At 42.4% G+C, this 24,212-nt stretch overlaps 1 protein-coding gene across 3 annotated transcripts in view; it reads left to right on the forward strand.

Moving 5' to 3' along the window:
* Positions 1-24,212, forward strand: part of zfhx3b (zinc finger homeobox 3b) — a 142,719-nt gene that overhangs the window by 73,831 nt on the left and 44,676 nt on the right. For all 3 annotated transcript variants that reach the window (XM_056770081.1, XM_056770233.1, XM_056770156.1), the window contains exon 4: positions 5,431-5,662. In XM_056770081.1, coding sequence (XP_056626059.1) covers positions 5,431-5,662 — 232 coding nt within the window. The remainder of the gene's footprint in view (positions 1-5,430; positions 5,663-24,212) is intronic.

Consider the following 24,212-nt stretch of genomic DNA (forward strand, 5'->3'; position numbering starts at 1 on the left):
AGGGACCTAAAGTATAGGAATGATAAATCATGTCCAAAGTTGCGATCCATAACTTTTTTTATACAGATATGGCGATATGCAGGCTTAAGTTACTTTGTGTACTCTTAACGTGGATTGAAGTCAAATGATGTCAAACTGAACTTGAACTGAATTGCTCACTATTTATAATATTTTTATATAGCTCATTATTAGCTCGAATCAAGGTAAGGTTCAGAGACTTTTTTCACGCACTTGTTTAATAAACTCGTCCATTATATCTCCTGAGCTTTTTGGCATTTTTTTATATTACTGCTATACACTTGCAAGTTTATTTACAGCTAACAGTGCTGTCAGTATTTTGTCTTGCCAATATTCTGTGGAGAAGCATTAAAGAAAGTTTTCCATCGAACTTCGTAGACGGCACTTGACGGTAAATGTCTTTGAATTTAAGCGATGTAAGAGTAACAAAATGCCTTTAGAATAGAATAGAAAAGACAAGGGATTCTAGACACCCATCAGATGGATAGAGAGAGTCAGAGAGGTGCAGGAAGTGGTAGGTATGCAAGGGGAGGGTGCACATTGTTTGGGCATGTCGCTGCTCGCATTGGCTAATTTGAACCAGCCGCTGCACTTGGCATCCAGTGGAGCTTCTGTGGTCGCGGGTCTGTTACTCCTTGCACTACTGTTGCGAAGTGAGAAACAAGATAGAGGAATGAGGTTAAACAGAGGACCAACTCATTTACGGCTGCAGCTTACTTACTATTAGTATGCAGTGTATTTAAAGATAATGTTTACGTTTGAAGACACCCCCTGGTGTCCCCAAAAAGAGATTTTGTTATGGTTTGGTTAAGGTCTGGGGACAGTTTTGTCTCTAAACTGTTGCCAAGTTAACCCATCTAAAGGCACACACACAAAGAGTGAGATATTAGCGAGGGTGCAGCTTCCTGTCTCATATCTGCTTGGGACTTTCTGCCCATTAGGCAAATCCCTTTGTCTCTTCTCAGAGCAGTGATCTCATTGGCTATTATTTAACCAATGACATCATGATTCTAGTTACAAAGGTGTCAACACTTCATCGATGTGACGGATGACCGAATCTAGTTTAGCCCGCTGCCCTTAAGGCACCGTCTTGACCCTACGGTGTTATGATATCAATGGATAGGTAGTCAGTCTGTTTTTTTGGAACGTTTTTGACCTAGAAGGCTGTGCTTCAGTCCAGTTTTTGATACAGACCTATCATTACCATGTCTCTGGGGGAAACAATCGTTGAGTTTCTGTGTGTGTGGAAAGCACCAGGCCTTGCCATTAAGTGCCGAGAATCATTGGGATAATTACAAAGCAATACACATTCAGACACTCTCCGGCTCGCTCGCAGTGGGAATTCGTTAGCTCTGGGAGAAATTGATAGCTATTTAGCCACTGGATAGTCATCTGTTTTAATGCATTAGTTTTGTATTAAGAGCACTGCCAAATTTAATAGCAGAAATAGGGGTTGGAGCAAGATGGGGGATGTGTGTGTGGCCCGGACGTGTACGGGTTTAGCCCGATATGTACTTTATGTACTTGTGCGGTTGGCTTACACGTTGTATGCCGTACATCAGAACTGAAGTTTGTTTATGCAGAAAAGCAAGACTGTTAGCATTATCTCAGATTGTCTCTACAGTTTAATTAGATGTGGTGTTATTTAAGGGATAGTTCACCCATAAATGAAAATTCTGTCCATTCCATTTACTCACCCTCTTGTCATTTCAAACCTGTGTGACTTTTTACTTCACAAAAGATATTTTGAACAATGTCGGTAACCGAACAACGCCGGTAGCCATTAACTTGTTTTGTACACAAAACCAATGCCAAGTCGATGGCTGCCTACATTGTTCGGTTACTAACATTCTTTGAAATATGTTTTGTTGTGTTCTGCAAAAGAACGTCATATATATTTGAAATGACAAGAGGGTGAGTAAATGACAGAATTTCCATTATTGGGTGAACTATCGCATGAACACTTGATTAACCAGCACAATTGTCCTCAAAGCTTCAATCCAGACCCTTTGCCTCTCCATTTTTAACTCCGTTTGAAACAAAAGGAAAGGTCGAATTACAGATTTATTTTTGCACGTGTTGAGGTCAAATTTGTCACAAAGAAAAGCAAATCCAAACCTGAAAGCTCAAATTATAAAGCTTTATTGTAAGCTTTACTGTTGTGAAAATGAGAATACAGTTTATTTTACATATTGTACTTGCTTAAAAACCCTTCTTTTACATTGTTACCCAAAAAGTTTTGAAAACAGCTTTAAAATGACTTGTAGACTAAAAGCGTTTGAGTTCATGTACTTGTGTAGAGAATGCTTTGGGACTTGGAGCAGTTTCCCATAATTCTTCTGTGGGTTTGTTACGTTGGAGGTTTTAACATAGCGTGCTGAGTGCAGTCGGCCTTATATTCAACTCTCTGGTAGTTAAAGTGCTGAGGGTGTGAAAGGTGTGTGTTTTTACAGCCCACTCGAGTGGATGCTTCTGTAGATGCATGCACAGGGGCAGGTAGGTGTTGAAAGCGATAGCTGTGCGTGATGGGGCACAAAGCAGGTAGAGACGTAGCGTCGAGTTGCAGCTGGGGCCACGAGGCCCTTGCTTTTCCTCACCTACACGAGCACAGAAGACTGATTCATCCTTCGCTTACAGAAGAGGTATCAAAACTTCTGTCCGGTAAAGATGGGGCACACTTGCCGCACGCACACTTCCACCTCCCTCTTGCCCACTGAGGTTTCTCTCCCACAGCTCATGTGCGCTCTTGTACGTCTGTCATTAACTTTCAGCCAATTAAATACATTTTGAGTGGTAATGTAAGCCACGCTGACTCCTTCTCTGGCTTCAGGGGCCCGAACGCGGTGTTGGGGGGCCCACGCGGAGGAGAGACTTCTCAACAGCACCCCGGCCGCCCCCCCCCCCTTCTCGGCAAACATGACTTTTTCATTACGCTGCCGAATTCCAGCGCTTCAGTTGGAGGTGATTTATTAGCATGGAGCTTCATCTCAGGATCATAAGAAACAGACACGCCGCACACGGCCATGCTGGCGTGCGTTATTGTGTTTCACGTTCAAACCCGGGGGTGCGTGCGAGTTTGGTGGGAGATGAGGTGTAGATGGCATCTCAAGGGGTCTCGTGTACATGATTTCCGATTGAAGCATGCGAATATGTCTTTTGGTACTTGTGTGAGAGATGCATTTTGTAGACCTTTCTGCTTCATGGGGGGGTTTAATGGAGTCTGCCCACATGCGTCAAACCTTGAGGGCAATATTCTCTATGTATTTGTGTTATATGGAGATTTATAATAGTATCTTTTATGCTAAGTAGGTTGGAAAGTCTTGAACTTTTAACCCGGGATCAGGCACTCAAGCCTACTCTTTTACAAAGTACAACGGCGTTGCGATGTTTTTGTAGCCCTTATGGTAATAGTGTGGTATTTTATATTTTTGGGAATATTTGTGCCGTACTATGGTATATTTCAAAACGCCATTCTGTTAGTGTCTTATAGCTTAACTGAATCATATTACGGGTAATGTTGCGGTAGACCTTTAGTTTGGGTTGAAATTATGGCTTTCATTGACCATAAGTTTTGTGGTGATGAATAGCTTTTATATGGGCCCGTGTAAACCCCTCTCTTTTTAATGGGGTTTATGAATCTCCCCACACGTTTTAAACCCCACGAAAAGATCTTTGAAGTTTAGTTCAGGTGTCGTAATTTCCGGGATGCTTCTTTTCACCAAAGATTGTTGAAGACATGTTTTCCTCGCATTTTTTTCCTTACGAGGCTAAAAGATTCAAACTGTGCCAGATTCAGCGTTTTCTACAAGCCAATCTTTGACACATCATTGTCCCGAGATCTTATCCGCTGCGTATGTGTTAGGGCGCACAAGGTACCGCAGCTCAAACCAAGCCCAAAACGTCCAGCAGCACCTACTCAATGACATCATACCCCCACTTCAAACAGGAAAGGGAGAGGAGGGGAGCGGGAGAGAAAGAAAAGCAGAGCCTTTTACGATCACCTAATAACTCCATTACACGGAGCTGAGGGGCACACACAAAAAGCAAAAGCCCATTCCTGGAAGTTAGTGGCCCTAATGCACATCTTAGGTATGCCAGGGTGACATATGATACCAGCACCACAATTACTTTGAAAAAAGCCCTCATAGCAATGTTAGGATATTACCCGAAAATTAAATATTACCAGAGGAGGAGAACATTTCAGGGAATACAATATTTTTTCTCTCCCCCTCTCACTGTTGTCAACACCTGATGTGGCCTTAATTGGGTTAAAAATCTAATGTTACTCTGGCTTTGTGCATCCGAAGCCGATGGAAACGCATCTCATCTCTGCGCTGCGGGGCAAAGCCAACTCAGCCGCGTCTTAATGAATCAATTTGTTTTCCCCGACCTTTGTCAGGGTTTGGGGGTGGTCTGTGCAGGAGATTAAGAGCTTCTCCACAAGAGAGAAAATGCATGTTTCGCCATGCAAGAAAAGCGGAGCGATGGATACGTGTCGTCTTCATGGTGTGAGGTCAGCAAACTTGAGGAAAACAGACCTGTGAGAGATACGTCTGCTTGATCACATCAGTGGTCTTGTATTGAAATGTTCGCCGTTAATAGTTGCAACTCGCATCGCTTGCATCAGAGTCGCAGCTCCAGCTAATGTTTTCTGTTTTTTGACCTTTGTCATCATTTCAAAGATGGAACACGTATATGCAGTTTCTTAATATAAAACAAGAGAAAAATGTCTACATTGGACATGTACACATACATTGACTGCGCACTCAAAGTATGCAATTCATTGTGCAAGGATTAAGGTTATACATTCTGTATTTGTCCTTTTAATAGACGTGTTCAGCTGCTAACTAGAGAGTAGATGCTTAGATCTAGGGTCATGTTTTATTGGTCTTGTCACATTGAGTACGTGTGCAAGGTGGTTAGGCTTGGGGGTTGCGCAGTACATGTCTTTGCAAACCCCCAAAAGGTTCTGCGTGAGATCTTGTGGGTATATTTATATCCCAAGTCCACCCCGCCCCCTGAACGTCTCTCGATCTTAGCCTTGGTCTCAAAGAAGTAAGGTTTGACTCGGCGGTGATCAATATTTAGCTTCCCATGTGTGAAACAGGCAGATGTTGGAGTTTCCTTTTCAGAGGCGAACGACTCGTTTTGAGCGAAGAGAATCAATGCACGTTTCTCCTAGCGAGCCATTCCTGTCCCCAGTAACGCTAAAGTCCTTCCTCTGCCTTGTTAGCGCACTAAGACGCACGAGGTCCAGAGACCAATGTGGTGTCGATGAAAGATGTTGACTGTGTGTTAAACAACCCAGTCCTGATTGGTAATTGATTTATTCATTTGTAAATGGCGTTCGGCATCCCATTCGTTTAAAAGCCCGTACTTAACGCTCTCTTCTCTCTCACTCTCTCATTACAGCATTTGCAGCAACACGAGAACGCCGTGGAGGGAGAGTCCTGCTACTACCATTGTGTCCTGTGCAACTACTCCACCAAGGCCAAGCTGAACCTCATCCAGCACGTCCGGTCCATGAAGCACCAGCGCAGCGAGAGCTTACGCAAGCTGCAGCGACTGCAGAAGGGTCTGCCCGAGGAAGAGGAGGAGCTGAGCGCCATCTTCACCATCCGCAAGTGTCCGTCTGCCGACACGGGTAAGTTTTGTATAAATACAGTCTCACGTGACCCTACTGTAGGTACATGCTCCCGTGGTGTATGTTTGTTCCCTGCTGTAAATGTCACTTTAGGGTCACAGTTTTGTGTTTGGATCTTGGTTGCTGGATTCATCTGATATGACCAGTGGGTTGATATTTCGAGATGGTTCAAGATGATGCACTAGTTATTGAACAGCTGTAACAAGACTCAACTTGTTAGAAACCACAAACCATGCACTGAAGCACAGTTACCATGTTAAGATGGGTTTCGGCATGGTTGTGGCGTTCCCCTCTGTTAAAAGAGCGCAAAAATTCCGACTCCATTTATAATTCAGACTTCATAATAGATAGACAAAGCATGTTTGTTGTAGCTTTTGAGGCAGATCAGGTTTCTCAAAGGAGAATGCATGTGATGCCAGCGTCTTAACCTGGTTCTCTGGAATAAATGAGAAAAGTTTCAGTCTAGATCTTTAGCTCATACTTACTGAAACAGTCCTTTAATTTATAGTATATTTATTATTTTAATTCATGAACGCCTTTGCTTAGAAATGCTTCTGAAGTATGCACCTCACTACGTTTTGATCCAGGGATTTATTCACAAAAAGTATACACCCCTTTTTAAAAGTTTAGCGTCTTTATTTTTTATATTTGTTCCCGTATTTTAGAATAAAACAAATGGGGAATGACACAAATTAAATGGGAATAATTATGGGGATTATACTGTGACTAAAAATTCTTCTTCTTATTATTATTATTATAACAACAACAAAACAACAATATTATTTTAACTATTATTAAAATCTTTAAATACTAAAATATAACTTTTTTGGAAGTGATATATTATTTTGGCAATTTTTTTTATTTCGTCAAGTCATACCAAACTTTTGAAAAAGGGTGTATATCTTGTTTATATAGTTTTAGTTGAGATGAGATGATGTCCTCGAGGTTATAACTGTTCTTGCCGGTTATTACCACGAGCACCATTAAACAAACATTTAAAGATGCCATTAGGCTCCGAACGGCAAGGGGAGGTTGGGCGCTAAAAACAAAAGGCAGGGGTCGAAGCCTTTGTCAGGCCATATGTTAGTTAGCCATTAAGACAACACGGTTTCAGTCAATTAACACACTGTTTCAGCATAGATTTGGTTTTCTAATCATTTTGACTCTTGCGCCCCGACAAAAGAGTTGCATTGTCTGTCCACCCCTCCCACCCGCGAGCTGGGCGGCTTGGCTGGCTCCGAGCGTCGTGCCGTGGGGGAGAGAGAGAGAAACGGCAGGGGGAGTTGGCCTCTAAAGACGCTTTGTTCCGAGGAGGCAGGGATAATGAAGCCAGCGGCCGGGAAATTGCGCAAAAGGCAGTCACAGATCTGAGGAGAATCATTAGAGAACATATTTAGCCGAGCAATTAAGGACAATTAAGCTTTCTGCTCGCTGCACTCCAAATATGTTAATGACTATAGTACAGTGGACAAGTGAACATGCTAAGGCAATAGGAAGGCCCACTTAGGTTAAAAGGATGGGGGGGTGCGAGAGATTTAGAGTGCGCTTCTGGGTAGGGGGAGGTAAAGAGTTCACAAACAAGTCTGGTTTTCTCTCTCGCTCTGTTTTTTGGTTGATGTTGCATTTATTTATATATTTTCTTGGCTAACCTTTGATGTGCGTTAATGGATTCCCTTGTTTGTGAGGCCGACTGGAGGTTAGGTAATGACTCCTGCTGTAGGGATGTGTGGGCAGAGAGGTGTACGGTCGCAAAACGCACACACATCAGCAATCCTCTGCCATCATTTTTTGTCTTTGTTTTTCGGATTTGGCAATCAAGTACCCCCTTTGTGTCAAATGAGCAATTTACAACTTATGCACGTAAGATAAATGACATGAACCAGAGGCCGGGTGCATTTACTACTTGGACTAGTTATACAAGTTACTCATCCAACTTTTTTTTCTTCAAGACCAGTCATAACTTCCTTAAGTTGATCTACTTAAAATTCGAAAAGTAAGACTGGTCTTAAATAATTCCTAGTCGGTGATACTAGTTGTTAAAACCCATTCACAACTTAGCGGCAAAGTTGATGCAACCGGCTGGTAAAAATGTTTTATGATTGATTGATGTCAGCTGTTTGACTTCCTAGTTTTTTTCTTTGGGCTTTTAAAAACGAAACTCTTGAAAAACAAGCTGTAACGGTTTCTACGTTTCCGTACACAACACAACTTTTTCCAGGATTAGTCAGATGCGATGTTCTTTGTAGTAAGAAACGTCTTTGAGCTTTGGTGGCTGGTGGCTGCGCAGTCATGCTAGCTTTATGATGTATTTAATAACCCGGCTCTTATTCTAGTCTAGATATTATTGAGTTTCTGTATCCTTCAGGAATGAATATGTAGGTGATTAAGACTGAGGTCTAGCCCGACGCTGACTGGGAAATGCTGATAAAAGGACATGGTGAGCGTAAATCGACCAGCAGCTGAAAAGAGAAGCAGTCAGCCTCTTATTATCAGCTATTGTTTCCTACGCAAAGAGAATGAGCTCGGAAGAAGGGTCTCCGCGCCCGGGTCCTTTGATAGCTGATACCTGCTGGCTGACGTCAGGAACGGACCTGCGAGCGCTCTGTAAGAGAGGCTGGCGCTTCAGAGAGGAACCGCTGTACTAATAGCCTTTGACGCTCTGTTTACCAAACGGATCGGCTGCAGTCGAAGCGCTCAGCGGCTGATTGATTGCTTTACAGATGCAGGATCAAACTCGGGCTCCTGTTGGCCGAGACGAAGGGTCCTGGTCTGCAGCTTAGGTTGAAAATCTCTCGGGTCCCTATAGTAATAGTTCACCCAAAAGGAAAATGATTGTTGTTTACCCGCCATGATGCCATTCCAAACGGGTATGATTTTCTTTCATCATTTTTAACACATGAAGTTGTGACCAGGGGATATCAAGCCCCAAAAATGATCTAATTGTTCCAAGTGAGACTAATAAGATGATAGTAAATGATGACATCATTTACATTTCTGATCAGCTGCATTGCGTTTTTGTCAATTCTATTTATATGCGTGTCATATATAACGTAACGCGCATGTAATACAATTTATGTAAAACATTCTTTATTTCCCAGTCAGTTAAATGAAATGAGGTGTGTAATAAAGAATGTCACCCGATCCCCCAGTGCAACTCCCCGCTTCAGCATCTTGATCGAATCACGCTGATAATGAACATACTTCTTCATTAGTAAGAAACGTTGCTAATTCCTCACCGTTGTGCTCTGCGCATACGAGCCCTCCCTCCGACTACCTTTTGCACTCCCTCACCCGATTGAAACCATTGCCTTCTGGTGTAATATTTAATTTCCTCCCCACTAGCTCTTCTAAAGCACTGGGGTCTTTTTTGTGGTCGAGGCACAGTTGCTAAAGTGGTGGAAGGCTCCCCTGCCTGTTAAAACAAAGCTGGCCCTGGATTTCTGGGTCAGCTAAGCAGTATTCCCCTGGCTGCTGCCGTGTTGCTTTGTTGGTGTAAGGTGATGGGCTACTTGCTTAACCAGAGCTGGGCTTTCCCACTCGGCGTTTTCGGGTCCTGGGGTTTTAAACAACGTTGTGTGGAAGTTGGCTGGACTGAATGTAGCAGAAAGCTTGCAGAAAACGTTTTAATGTGACGCTTTCTGGTCGTTTTAGCCTCACTCCACATATTGTAATATAGTACTACTGTAACTGTAGGAATGTTGACAAATCTCTGTGTATTCAATTTTCAATTCATTTTTTTTATTTGACTGAATTTTTCACATTTAAAATGTGAAACTGCAGCATTCAAACTTAAAATAAACAATTTTATCATCTTTTGGTGTGGAAGCTAATGTAGTTGTCTTTATAGTCATCGTTTCTGGGATGAACAAGCTTAAAGGGACAGTCCACTTAAAAATGAAAATTCTGTCATCATTTATTCGCCCTCGAGTTGTTGTAAATGTGTATAAATTTCTTTGTTCTGATGAACACAGAGGAAGATATCAGGACGAATGCTTGTAACCAAACAGTTCTTGGTCGAAATGTTCCCCAGAAGTGCTTGCTTGCCTGCATTTTTAAAAGTATCTTCTTTTGTGTTCAACAGAACAAAGACATTTATAACGCAATCTTATGGTAGTCAATAGACGCCAGGAACTGTTTGGTTACAAGCATCCCTCCAATTATTTTTCTCTGTGTTCATCAGAACAAAGACATTTATACAAATTAGCAACAACTTGTGAGTGAGTAAATAAAGGTAGAATTTCATTTTCGGGTGAATTGTTCCTTTAAGTTTCCTATCACTAAACAATGTCTTTGCAACTGACACATCATTGAAGCATATTCTTGTAGCGAGCAACACTTCCTCCGAAAATGTGAAATCTAGTTTTCTCAATCTGTCTGGGATATAATGAGTTTATAGCACAGCACAGCGAGACTAAGATGTGAGATGGCAGGGCAAACCCAGAAATCTTTTCGGAACAATTGTAGTAGTTTATGAATTAAAAGAGCACACAGTAATGGACATTAACCAACAGCTACAGTACTTTAACAGTTCCCAAATTACGGCTGCAGAGCCGCCCCTGAGGGACCTTTGTCTCCACTCTCTCTGGAACTGTCACATTCCATTTTCTGGTCATTTGTTAACAATATCAATGAGGATCATTTTTAAAAAAGATCCATACTGCTAATTCAGAGAAAGTGTGCCATAGCAGATGCTGCAGATGAAAACAATTGATTGTGGAAATATTGATTTGCTTTGTTTACAGTTCTGATCTATATAGTGTTATGGTATTTTTTGCACTTGGAACCAAATTTAGGCTTGATTAAAATCACCACTGACCTGTGAGTGTGTATATACCAGAAAAGCGCTATTAGACCTATAAGAAATACAATATAGAATATGCAGATGAGATAAAAATCGAACGGTGTCAGGGCGCGAGTGCAGGTGGTGCGTGCCGGGTTTCTGTGCCACATTTTTTCGCCCTTCTGATTCGCCCACAGAGTGTCTATGAGGCAGAGTTTTCCGTCCAATTAGAGCCCTGCACGGATAAATGGCAGGCATTGTTTTAACTCTGGCCCCCGCATCCAAAATGTGCCGCCCAGGCATGCCATTTGCTCAATGTCCCCCGTTTGTCTTTTTAACCCTTTCAGACACCAAAAAACAAGGATCTCTAAGCAAGAAGGCTCCCCCAGAATGCTAAAGTAATAGACAACCAAGACAACACGCATGAAACATGCTTAAACACACACGGAGTCTAGAAGCCGTCACGTGGGTGTGTGTTTCTGAACTTGATGTGTGGGGAGAGACACTACACCAGTAGATGACAGGTTCTGTGAGTGATGTTCACCAGGGCTTATAGCTGGATGACACATTGGGGTCTCTCATTTCAGAAGACTTAATGGACTGAAGTTTTTTGAACGCGGTAGACTGACAGATACAGGGGAGAGAGAGTTAGAAAGGAGGTAAGTGGGATTGAAAGACGATTGGAGCTGAAGGCCTTTGGGTGGCACTGCTCGCAGCAGACGGGAAGATTTATGCTGGTGTCTTTGGAGGAGAGAGAAAGCCTCGCATTGCACCGGCGCTGTGGATTAGCTCCTGATGTGAATCTTTTTTTCAGTCGCAGATGGCAGTGCTGTGTTCGCTGGGCTATGACGTGCTGCGGGAAATCCCGGGAACAGCCGGCTGCTCGGCTCATGCCAACCGCTGCCCTCCCCTTTGAGAGGCAGAGGGTGAGGCTGTTGTCAGACTGATTAACTTTTGTTTAAGAATCTTAACTAGGTTTGATTAATTTGATCACAATCTAGACCAGAATGTGAGGATCTGAAAGGAGATGCTTGTCGCTTTATCCAGCAAACAGATCGAAGTGTTACTAAAGCAAACGCTGAGGGGGAATTCACTGTTTTATGTGTTTTAAAAAAAAAAAAGCTAACGCACAAAAATTGAGTTTATAACTAAGATCACAAAATATCATGTGTGGCTTGTTTTAGGAGGGCGAGCTTTCCTGCAGCTCAGTGGTAAGAGCATTGTGTTAACAACGCAAGGTTGTGGGTTCGATCCCAGAGGATTGCACATACCCAAGTATAAAATGTATAGGATTATGCAAAGTAAGTCTAAATTGAATACATTTGATCAATTTACATAGACACAGAGAGTTTTTACTTTTGTAAGCAGGGCAGGATAAACTGGATTATACTGTAGGTAGTTAGTGATCAAGTTAACAATTTTTGGGCTGAAATTACCTGTGCATAAGTGACTCAAATGTTAAAGTCCCCGTGAACCGGAAGTTGCGATCGTTTTTACTTCCGTATTTTGACGCGTTTCCGAGTGAAATGGAATTTCTAATGAGGAACAATAGTGGGCGTGGCTTTCATTTTTCGCTGCGATTTGATTGGATGTGTAAAAACAGCTGTTGCATTTTGATACGGAACTGGCAGCAGACTGACAGTTGAAGGGGAGGAGTTAACGGATGTCATTAAAGATGGACAGTCATTACAGGAAGGGAGTGCATTTTCAGATTTTAACTAAAGATTATGAATTTTTAAAAGAGAATGACCCACATTGATCAACTATTTACAATAAAAGCTGCAATATTTCACGAAAAAATACACATTGTCATTTTTTATTTCACTTGGACAGTCAATTCTCATCTTGATGTTTGCTGTAATTTCTTACAAAAGCTCCTCAGCTCAGGGTAGTGTGAAGCAGTATTTTTACTTTGTTTTTACCGTTCAGGAATGTCACCCTGTGTTCAGAAAAAGTGGACGTGCGTGTGCATGTGTACATGTCTGTTTTCTATTGACTGGGGCCACATGTCTGCGTGAAGCATATTAAGCACATGCATTCCGCAGGGGCGGCAGCACTGTGAAGGCCATCCAGGGCAAGGCTTGCGTCTGAACCCGGGGCCCCGTACAGCCCTGCAGACAGCAGCCATGCCTGGAATGTCCTCTCCTTTTTACATGCTTGTTAAGATGCAAAGTAAACCTACACAGAAACAGGATATTATAGCCGCTAGCCACAACCCCCCCCCCCCCCCTCTTCCCATCTGAGTAAAGACAGGGCCGCTCATGCACCAAGCATCATTGAGGCTTCTTTCAATAAAATCTGGTATTGTTGGGATGATGCTACAGGGCAAGCGAGTCGACTGGCATGGGCCCCTTTGAAGGCCCGGGGGCATCTGTCGGCTCCTTTCGGACGTCGGCCCCATAATCTGCAGCTGAAGCGTATAGCCAAGCAAAGGAAATTGTTTTTATTCTGGCCAGCGTGCCACGAGTTTCATAAATGCGATGCGTTTCGTTTTGAAAAATATTAAAATGAAACCAGCTCTTTTATTAAAGACACTAAGTGATGGCTTTATGGATTTTCCACTCGGCACATGTCGGGCAGGGCTCGTATGTCTGCGCCAGGCTCACACAAGGAAGTCTTTTCTTTGCAGGTCAGTTTATAGACAGCCGCTGTATAAATTCCTTTCCTGGCTCATCCTGCCACTGCAAACTGACCAAGAAGAAGCAGCTATTCTGGGATTGTCTGCGAGTCGAGTGGGCTGCGTGGCGGTTCCTTTTGCGGTCTTACAGGCCAGGCTCGGATAGCTTTGATTACTGGCTGCCCTAGCAGGAAGGCGAGAGGAGACAGGGTCACATGCAGGGCCGTTCTGGATGATGCTGTGTTTATGTGTGCATCGCGTCAGGACAGTGCGAAGGTTCAAAATGGAGTGCCCGTGCATGTATTCCCGTCCTCCATTTTGCTCGGGAGATGATAAGAGGGTGCGAATTGTACAAGTGCAGCAGAAATTTATTGTCTACAGGCACAAATGCTCACCGACACCCAATTAACACGCATGTGGGTGTTCACTCACTCACAGTGGGATCCTGCATGTGGGTGAGAGAGGCCTTCTCTATCATCAAGCCCACTCCAGACCCCTCTATTTCGGGCCCTTGCGAGGTACGCTGCGAGAGGAGAGGAGAAAGCATTATAATATTAGTTTCGCTCCCCCTCTTTCATTCCCTCTACTCGTCATTACCAGACACTCTCTCTGAAAGCTGATCCAAAAGATAGACAGTCCATCAGGAGGCCGTCATCTCATTTGTACTTACCAAACGTGCTAATGAGTTCTATTCCGGGGGTCTGCAGGCTGTGGTGGGGAGCGCAAGGGTTTCGGGTGGCAGGCTGAAGGCTCGCGATCGTCCCGCGTCAGTTAGGACATGGAGACCGCAGAGGACCGGAACTGTCAGTCATATATTCAAGATGACTGTGGAAAGGATGCGGCTAGAGGATAAAATAGCCTCGGCGATATACAGCCGTGGAAAAGATTAAGAGACCTTTCCAAATTTTGATTTAATCATCATTTCTAGTTCATTGTGGTCATACCAGTCCAGTGTCAGTTGAATTTCAACCTCAGGAGTGACAAAGTCATCCAACAGCAATTTAAAACACCGACAACGTGACAAGACGCATGAAATTGATAAGATCCAAGATTAAAAATACGTTTGAACTTTTTCCAAATACGTGTATAAGTATTATTGCTATATTGCTTAAACTGAATATAAACTTTTTTCCTTAGTATTTTTTCAGACCTCAAACACTGCAGAGCATGTTTCTGTTATTTTGACCCGTTAACATTTTCTGCAAATAAATCAAATTTGAGGAAATATTGTTGCAGTTCACCGATGAAACGACACTATCATTTTACCTAAACACAATAGTAAACTATAATATCAGAAAAACTACATTTTCAAATGGTACAACAAATTCCTATTTTTGTTTATTATACTATATGTATTTATTATAAAGCCAGTATATTATAGGTCTGCTACTTGTCTTTAGTTGTTCAATCTATGTTGAAAAGGCATAATAGTTTACAAAAACGATTGCGATTAATTCAGAAACACAAGAAAGCGTAGACATCTTGTCCAAGTATTCAGAAGCTTTTCAGAAGGATTTACTCTCGGTCTTGTGTATTTAGGGCATTAGAAAATCATGATCTGTGCATTTGTATAGATTTTCTTTTGATTGCATAGTTCACAGATGTCAGGCACACTTGAGAGTCGAGCCGATAAGTCACTAGCCTCGCTCTGACGGCTTCATTTGATGCCACGCTGCCACTTCAGTAACATCAGTGATTTTTTTTTCCCTTTTTTACCCACAGTTAGATTCTGCGGTTCGGTGTGACCACAGGCAGAGAAATTCCCACTGAGGAGAATTTGAGTTTTTCCATCAACAATCAAAGTTTCAGAATTTTGTCTCTTTAATAAGCTAGTTTGTCGCCTCTAGAGAGAACGTGAGAGATCAAAGGCTATCATCTTTGTCCATGCATGAGCTGCCTGTATCTTGTACCGTTTGACAGCCGAGCTAAGTCGAGAAGATTTCTTCTGTAGATGCGCACAACCGACGCATGAAACAAATCCTCGCTGCGAGGGAAGATGCGATTCATTGCAGCCCGCTGTTGCTTTGTTTCTAAAATGCAGCGGCCTCGTGCATATACCACGAGAAATGCTGAAGAGAGCCATCTTGTCCCTTTGCCCTGTCAATTAGAGGCAGCCAGGCAGATGGCACTGATGAGAGAAGCAGGAATAATTCAATATTCCACCCCGCTAACCTTTACCTGTGGAGCCGCGCGGCGGCCATTGATTCAGCCCATGCTTGATTATTCACACGCAGCCCAAAGGAAGTAAGAATGGAGAGATGTTAGGGGAGGGGAGACGCCTGATCAATGTGACATTAGTGTAGTCTGACAGGGGTCTTTGAGGGGAACTGACGCAGCCTTTTTACATTGAAGATGCCATCATGTTTTCTCCTCGGTAAAACTTTACAGGCATGCAACACTGATTCTCACGTTGTAAGTCATTGCAGTCCCTGTGCTATGGGTCGTATTGATCGGCTGCGTTGTAATGTGTTGTCAGCATTGTTTCTTCGCTAATAAAGACCTCTGGTTAGTAATTCTTGCTCGAAAGTGCAGTTTAAGCTGGGTATTTAGTCTATACATCTTTTTTTTTTCGACCCATGACCTTGCTTTGCTAGTAATGCTCTGCCAATTGAACAACAGTTATTGAACGTACATACAAATCTGTCGAAAACTGCCTCCTTACTTACACCTCCAGTGTATGAAATGAAGCGCCATCTAGTGGTGAGGTTGCGAATTGTAACCAACACCTAACTCCACCCCTTCCCTCCCTTTAGAAGCACTAAGGTGGCTGATACAGGACTAAGATGACGTCATGTTACTGTCGAAACAACATGACGAATTCTATGCAAGGCGAGCGGCGCTGTATGTAAATCGAAATAGCTCGATCCAAGAAAAAAAAACACAACGCTTCATTATGTGAAGTCTTTATGCAGTTCTTAAGACTTATTTATTAATATTATATTGCATTTCTGTCAATAGATCCTACAAAAATATTACGCACTGGACCTTTAACTCAATTTGCACTGGTACGCTTGCGTTAATGATTTATGGGGTAATTGTTAGTTTGGAATGTATTTCAATGCAGTATTTCATTAAAGTTACAGAGCAAAAGTTACAGCTTCAAAGTGCATGGAGATCTTTCTCTTTGCTTCACAGACCTTCCGCCGTATGACATCCCGCCAAGGCCTTGTTGGTCCAGAATGGACACTTGACAGAGGGTGAGCTATGTTTGACCAGATGTGAGGGCTTCTCTGCCCAGCAATGGTCTGATACAAGCCGCTATTTGTTTTTGACAAACTGGGACATTCCTGAAGTTTGACTGGGCCAGATTTATGACGTCCCAAGCCTTCACACTATCTCTTTGTCTGCTCGAAGTCCGTCTCGGTGTCTCTTCTGTTTTATTAGCTGCTTGCAGATACTTTCTCATCGCGGCCCGTTTAGACGAGCCCACTGATTGATGATATTTAGTCGTCAGTGAATGTTGTGTATTTATTATAGCACTTCCTGAAGTGTATGGCGGACGATTAAAGTCATAATTATGATACGAAATATAATATAACCTTGGTCTTGGTGATTTTTCACCTCGCTGTCATTTTTTGAAACTGTTTGGCAATGATCATACCTTAATTTGTTCATATTTTAGTGAAAACTATAAAACGATAGCACCACCAAGCCTGAATTCCCCTTTTTCTTAGTTTTACGTGGCGCTGTTATACGCTTACTGCATATGCAATCATTGTCTGCTGATTTTTCAATCCTAGCTGCAGTTTACAAGCTTCTTTGCCCTTTTTATTGCGCTGAGATTCTTGGCATGGTCAGTCGCTGAGGTCTTATAGTTGTCGAGCATCTTTTTAAAATGAGTTTTAAAGACAGAGGAGGGAGTAGAGAAGGCAAATATGTCAGAAGGTTCCAGCTCAAACCACCTTGACCAATCGCGAGCATTAAGATGAATAATCCACAGTTCAGAAAGCAAGCAAAGGTCAATTTTCATGCTAACTGCTCAGTCACCAGACAGAAGTGCTCTCTGCGTATCGAGTCGATTCAGCTGTGCTGTACAGTCAAGAGGGAAGGACACGCAATTCCGGCCCCCACTTCAGAGCTTTGTGCCACTACATTAGACCCTGTGCTGCTATTCAAAGCTTTCCTTTTATTTCTCCACGGCCATCGACTCCATACACCTGTTTTGAAGATGTATTCTGGGTTCTCATTGTGCTGAAGTACTCAATCAGATCATATGACCTTACTTTTTCTACTCTTACAAAGACTTTTTAGCACAAGATATTCTTTTTATTGTCTGTATATTTGGAAAGCTCATGCAAGTGGGCACTGCATTCCAGGAACTCTCTTGAGGGCCTTCACCTCTCGGCTTGCATTTTCACTCTTTCTTTTGCTCACTCGCTCTTTTTTTTTCCATCTCTCTCTGTCTTTTACTCTTTTTTTTCTCTTGCTTTTCTTTTGTATGCTTATCTTTCATTCTCTCGCTCTTTCTTTCACTCTTTCTTTCTTTGTCTCTTTCATTCACACTTTCTTTTCTTTCTTTCACTCTTTTTCTTTCATTATTTTTTCTTTCTTTCTTTTTCTTTCTTTCTTTCGCTCTTTTTCTTTCTTTCATTCTTTGCTCTTCCTTTATCTCTTTCTTTTCTTTCTTCCACTGTTTTTTCTCACTCTTTTTCTTTCATAATTTTTTCTTTTTCTTTCTTTCACTCTTTTTCTTTGTTTCATTCTTTGCTCTTTCTTTTCTTTCTTTCACTGTTTTCTTTCACTCTTTTTCTTTCATTATTTTCTTCTTTCTTTCTTTCGCTCTTTTTCTTTGTTTCATTCTTTGCTCTTCCTTTATCTCTTTCTTTTCTTTCTTCCACTGTTTTTTCTCACTCTTTTTCTTTCATTATTTTTATTTTTATTTTTTTATTTCTTTCCTTCGCTCTTTCTTTCTTTGTCTCACTCTTTGCTCTTTCTTTATCTCTTTTTCTTTCTTTCGCTATTCTTTCACTCTTTCTTTCTTTGTCTCTTTCTTTCACACTTTCTTTTCTTTCTTTCGCTGTTGTCGTTCACTCTTTTTCTTTCATAATTTTTTCTTTTTCTTCCTTTCGCTCTTTTTCTTTGTTTCATTCTTTGCTCTTTCTTTATATCTTTCTTTTCTTTCTTTCACTGTTTTCTTTCACTCTTTTTCTTTCATTATTTTTTCTTTCTTTCTTTCTTTCGCTCTTTCTTTCTTTGTCTCATTCTTTGCTCTTTCTTTATCTCTTTTTCTTTCTTTCCCTGTTTTCATTCACTCTTTTTCTTCCATTATTTTTTATTTCTTTCTTTTGCTCTTTTTATTTCACTTGTTCTCTCTCACTCTTTTTCTTTCGCTCTTCACTCGTTTTCTTTTTCTTTTTTTTCTTTCTCTCTCTCTCTCTTTCTCTCTCTCTTTCCCTTTTTTCTTTCTTTCTCACATCTCAATGTCTCTCCTCTTTCCCCACTATATCTTCATTTACATTTGTCTGCATGTTTTATATGCATATTTTATTTAAAGCAACTTACATTAGTTTAGTATACATCTGATAACTTTGTCCCGCACACTCGGACCTCTGCTCCACCAGTGCCGTAGGAACATGTTTGCCCTCCTTTTTCTGTTGGCCGTACAGTAAGTAGCAGATTGAGCTCAGTGTGGGACTAAAATCAAGAAAAGGGATTTAATTCTTCCGTCTCTGGTATCTGCTTATCTGAATATTCAAACAGGCACTAATAGTGTCTCAGAAGGGTGGTTGAGCAGACGGGGCAGAAATTAGCATGAACTTTCTAGAATCACTCCACTCGGTGTCCTTAATGAGCCAATTCTGTGGAGCGGGCATAGATATGACAGACCAGCTCGTGCTTATTAAAGAAAACATACTGTACACGCACACACACTCGCTACAGTTTTCCAGTCCCTCAATTTCACATCCTGTCCCAAGACATCAGTCATTTAAACTAGCGCAAAACCAGACACATCAACAAACGATGAATAATACAGCAAACTTCTGTTTGTCTCTGAGCACAGCCTAGAGACTAAAATGATTATTACCAGAGCGTACTGTATTAATAGTGCATATAATTTCTCGATCCCTGGTCAAAACGAATTGAGGAGACATTTTTGAAATGTGTCTTTCGTACGTGCTTGCCGTATATCTCACACAGTTGTAAAGGAGGTCGAGACGCAGATAGAGGAGGGGGCCCGGGTTCAGATGGAGGTGCAGCGTAGGTGTCCAAAATGAGCATTCAAGTCACTGTCAATCACAACGTGCGTACTGTTAATCTGCCGGCGGTTTAGTTTCCGAGGTGCCTGCGTCGTTGCCGTATAATATGGCAGGATGGAATTAGCCTTAAACGAAGCGTTTTTTTGTAATGTAAAACGGGCCGACAGAATCTAATTGGGAGGGTAAGAAAGCGCAATGTCTGCTTTGTTTAAGGGTCTTCCGCAGTCACTTTGCAGGCTCTATTGTGGCCAAGCTCACAATAGCATTAATTTGGGCTCCTGGACCGGGTCTGTTCCTTTCTTAACCTCACAGTGCAGTCAGCTTCTGTCCGTTCCACTACATCTCCACGCTTCACCTCCACACTCCAACAGAGCCCAAAAAAGGGGGTGGCACAGAAACAGAAGTCCCCGTGTCAAAACCCTATATAGACAGTGTTTTTCCTTATTCAGTCCCATTAAAAAAGGAGGAGAAAAGCCAAATTCTTTCGTGCTTTGTTCACAATTTCCCACCTCCAGGAGCGTTTTTTTTGCGTTCCCTAGAGAAATCCATTTCTCCGAGCAAGCTGCGAGTCTCTCCCCAAATGTTATCTGATTTAAGACGTTGAGGATTTTAATGAGAAATGATTGAGTTTTGATTGCTCAAAGAGTTAAGTGCTGTTCTCGCCATCAATACCGAGGCGAGTTCCCAGCCGTGAGAGATTTAAAGGCCTGAAACTCCTCTCCTCGCATCAAGGGAACACGAGGGCGAAAGACTCGAAATCGTAATAACTGATGAGCAGATAATTAACAGCACTTCGCTGCTGATTTTATTATGTTTTAAGATAGAAAAAAGTTCAATCCAAACATTTTCAAGAGGATCCCTCTGTCAGAGGAAACGCTCGGAGGCGGAGGACGTCTTGTTTGTCGTAATGGCTGAGATCCAAGTCGTTTCCAGTCCTAACTGTATCTGACGGATCAGCCGAACCGCAGTGCCACATTGTACTTGATCATAAACAGACTCGCCTGTGCGAGTGATTTCTCTCAAGTGCGACAGCCACTCCGCTCTTTAATCTGAAGATAGGAGCCATCTTTAAATTAGCTCTTGAACGTCACTACAAAAGAAGTGCTCTTAAAGCATATGAGATCCTCTCGCAGATGCTGCATGTACATTTTCTTTGACTTGCTTAAGTCGGAGTAAGCAGGAATTGGAAAATGTGACACTTAAGATATGAAACTACTAGAGTAATATGAAAATATTGTTGTAGCAATGAGTGGAGCAAAATCAAATCTCTAAGCATAACCCAGAAACATTTGTGAATGTAATTTGGACATGCACAGTGAATGTGCTTTTATTTAATCAAATGTGATGAAATCCTGATGTGATCTGTCTGCCTGCGTGCCTTCCTGTCTGTCTGTCTGTCTATAGAAACTCATGATACAGATGTTTTGCTTCACTTCTTTCATATTGTTCACGTATCTCCATACATTTATTTTTTATTTAAAATTTCGAACACATTTAAAAGGATGTCCGTGACTGTCAGGCACAGGCCATTTTGTAGAGAAGTACTTCTGGTTATTTTTCTGGTATATTTATCAGTTTAACATGTTCTGTTGGTTGTATGTAGTTTTAATGTTTGTCTAATGTTAAAAAAAGAGTCTTGTTCACGTTTTCCAAAGTGGTCTATTCATAACGTACAGTACACACAGTGCAGACTTGTATACATGTACTATATACATTAATTAAAACGTTTCTATATAAAAGTTCAATACGGCCAAGTTTCTTTTAGGTCATCGAGAAATGAATGACAGACAGACGTCTAAAGAATGACAGGCCCCCGTCTCTCCGCGCCGTCTGGCCCTTGCCCTCTTCTTTTGTGCTAATTGAATAATGACTAACCTTGTCATATTTAATGCACTATTAATGGCCGAGTGCCTTGTGCAGGTGTAATCATGCGTGATAAAAAACGGGCCAAAGTTACTCGGCTACATGCAGTCTTGTGCACATTAAAGTGTCCTTTTTTTGTTGGAAAGGTCATTCATAACTTGGTTGCACCGTTGATGTACAGTGAGAGATATTGATTGATTAATGCATAAGTGCTCGGAATCCATTTGGCTCAGTGAAAGGGAGTTGAGGGAGGATCTCTCTCCGTCTCTCTCCCTCTCTCTCTCGCTTTGTCGCTCACTCTTTATATTTTCACCTTTCCCCCCATTGTTCGAAGGGCATCATTTTTCGCCGGCTGGGTTTAAGGGACAAAAGCTCGGTTTCTGCCAAGTAATGCATTCAAAGGAGCATTGATTCTCATCAGTGTCAGCTGAATTACTCTCAAAGCCTTGACAAGGATTGCTCTTATTTTAACCTCCTGGTTTTTTTTGTGTGGAAGAGAATTTCCAGCCCTGGGTTCCCTTGTATTGCTAACAGAAGGGGCCGTTTCTTGCTATTGGTGTCCACCGTATATGGAAATAAAATAAGGGTTGCATCGAATTTCTGCATTAAATCATACAAAGCAGATCCTATAATTGACTTTTCTATGTGTTTTCATATCTAAGGCCTCGTGACGCAATCGTTCCTGATCTGTTGTTAAAATAAACTGTGTCATGCGGTGCGTGGGGGTGTTAAACCAAGCCACCGCTGTGCGTTTATTGTCTGTCCACAGATTAATTCCGTAAAGACACGGATATGCTCGCCTGCATGTGCAACGTGTGTTGTCCCCCCACCCGGTCTGGCCAGGAGGGCTTTTTAGACAGGGGTCGAAGGGGTCAGTACCTTGCGCAACATGACAAGGCAGGAAAGAGCTTCATCAGCCAGCCCCTCAGCAGGGAGCTCTGAGAACCGAGCTTCTAAAAGGCAGGCCGCCCGCCTGAGACCCCGGTCCTGTGAACCCACTCAGCCGAGCGGCTTTCATCTCCTCTGGGGAGACCTCCATTACATGCCCTCTCCCTATGGACTGATTATCGCGTCTTATAATGCCCGTACACACACACAGTGATATCCTGCTGAAGTTTCCCCATAGTGTCGAGGACAACACGGCTACAAGCAGAGAATATGTATGCAATTATTAGGAATAGAAATAGAGGTTTGGTTCGATAGAGTCGTTGGAAATACATCGTCGTCGTTCTTTCGTTTTCATTAACGTAATGTGGATTTCTTCGTAAAAGATAGCTACATTAAAACGCAACTCAACTGTGGCGTAATCATCCGGCCGTTGAAAGATAATTCTGCGGAATATATGGAGAGTCGCCCTGTGCGGTACCCCCGGCCATTTGCGTGTCCAGTTAAATGCAATGAGAAACAACATATTAACGACGAAGGCCATTCAACAGCGGAGACCGTGGGCAATATCTGAATTAGCCATTTTATGCTCCCGGTAAAATTGCGTTAATGCCACTCGCAGCCGTCGGTCTTTGGGAAGCCTGTCTTGAAGTCTTCTGTGGGGGGACAAAAACAATCTTATAACGGTAAAGTAATTTATGCCGGCCAGTGTTTTCAAATGTTGTAGTAATTATGAGAAATACTCGTAGTTTCTCTCCTGCGAAGGCGCGGAGAACGAAATCTCATTTTCCGAGGGAAAAGCGGGGAAAGCGCACACCCTGAATAATCATTGTGTTTAATGCTCTAGTCATATTCCCAGGTTTTATGATGGTTTTCTAATGATTTTCTAATGATGTTAAATATTAGTAGAGAGTGCAGCTATAATTTGAACGCAGCGGTCGTTTTTGCAACGCTTTATCAGCACGCCCTATTGCAACGGCAATGAATATTGCGGCGGGAAATAAGATTTAGGGTCCATTTCTTTTGGTGTTTTATTTTGCTGTCTTTATGTCTGCCATAAATCCTCATCAGGTTCCATTCACTATTCCTCTCTCTCTCTCTTTCTGCCACCCGCTCTTCCCAGGTAGGAATGCAATTAGATGCCGGGGCCCTTTTCATTCACTTCCACTATCTGTCTGCCTCCACTCCGCAGTCATTCGCAGAAAAAAAAATGCCCCTCTCAAATGAGTTGCTGCACCAGCCCTAGTGGAGCAAGCACCTCAGCGGCCCCCTGGGAAATAACACCATAGAAAACGCGGGATGAGAGGAGGAGGTAGGAGAGGTAAAGGGGGCTGTAGATGGAACAGGGCGAGGAGAAAGGAAAAAAAACGCTCCGAATGGCTATCAAAGCGCAGTCCCCGATGACTGGCAACGCACAACAAAATATGTATCGGAGACAAAGGCTTTGTCGTCTTTCCCCTGCGATGAATTACACAACCCCCCCAACGCGCCGCGTTCTCCACCGCCACCCAGCTTTTTAATTAAATGGCCACTGTTCCATCTCTCCATCCGTAGCTCCCCATTACGGAGGCTAGATAAGGGATCGCTATCTGTAGCATGTTAAGAAAGGCTGTTGGGCAGCCAAGCCTCATGAAATTTGTCACAAGATCTCATTTTCCTCATTGCCAGACGTGATGCTTATAATTGATGTGGAGGCAGTAGTAATTTATTGGCCGTCTGCAATTATCATCCCCTATGAGCTGGGGGTTGTGACTGCAATTTAGATGGTGTGGTGGGGTGGAGCGGGGGGCAGACGAGATACAAGACGCGGGAGGGGGGGTGCGCATCCATGCAGGATCCTTTCTTTAATTTCTGCCTTTCGTGATCACCTGAGAATGCCAAGTGACATCTTGGCGTCCAGAGTACAATTGTGGAACAAAAGTGATAGATTTCTTATTTATTCAATAAGAATCATTGCAAACAAACTCAGATTTTTTTGTGGCGAAAGATCTTGCAACTTAACTTGTGAAGTCTTCTTCTGGTTTCAAGATGTATACTGCGGTTTGGGAAAGTACACTAAACTGTTCTGTTATACCATTCCCGAGGCATTCATCAAAGATGGAAAGTGTAGGAATCCACCAGGTTCTGTGCTATTTTTGTTTATGCTTAATTTTGTTGTTTTCTCATGTAGTGTATGCATTTATTTAATGTATATAAGCATGTACGTTT

The sequence above is a fragment of the Triplophysa dalaica genome, chromosome 1 (assembly GCF_015846415.1).
Source record: "Triplophysa dalaica isolate WHDGS20190420 chromosome 1, ASM1584641v1, whole genome shotgun sequence".
In the NCBI taxonomy this organism is placed as follows: domain Eukaryota; kingdom Metazoa; phylum Chordata; class Actinopteri; order Cypriniformes; family Nemacheilidae; genus Triplophysa; species Triplophysa dalaica.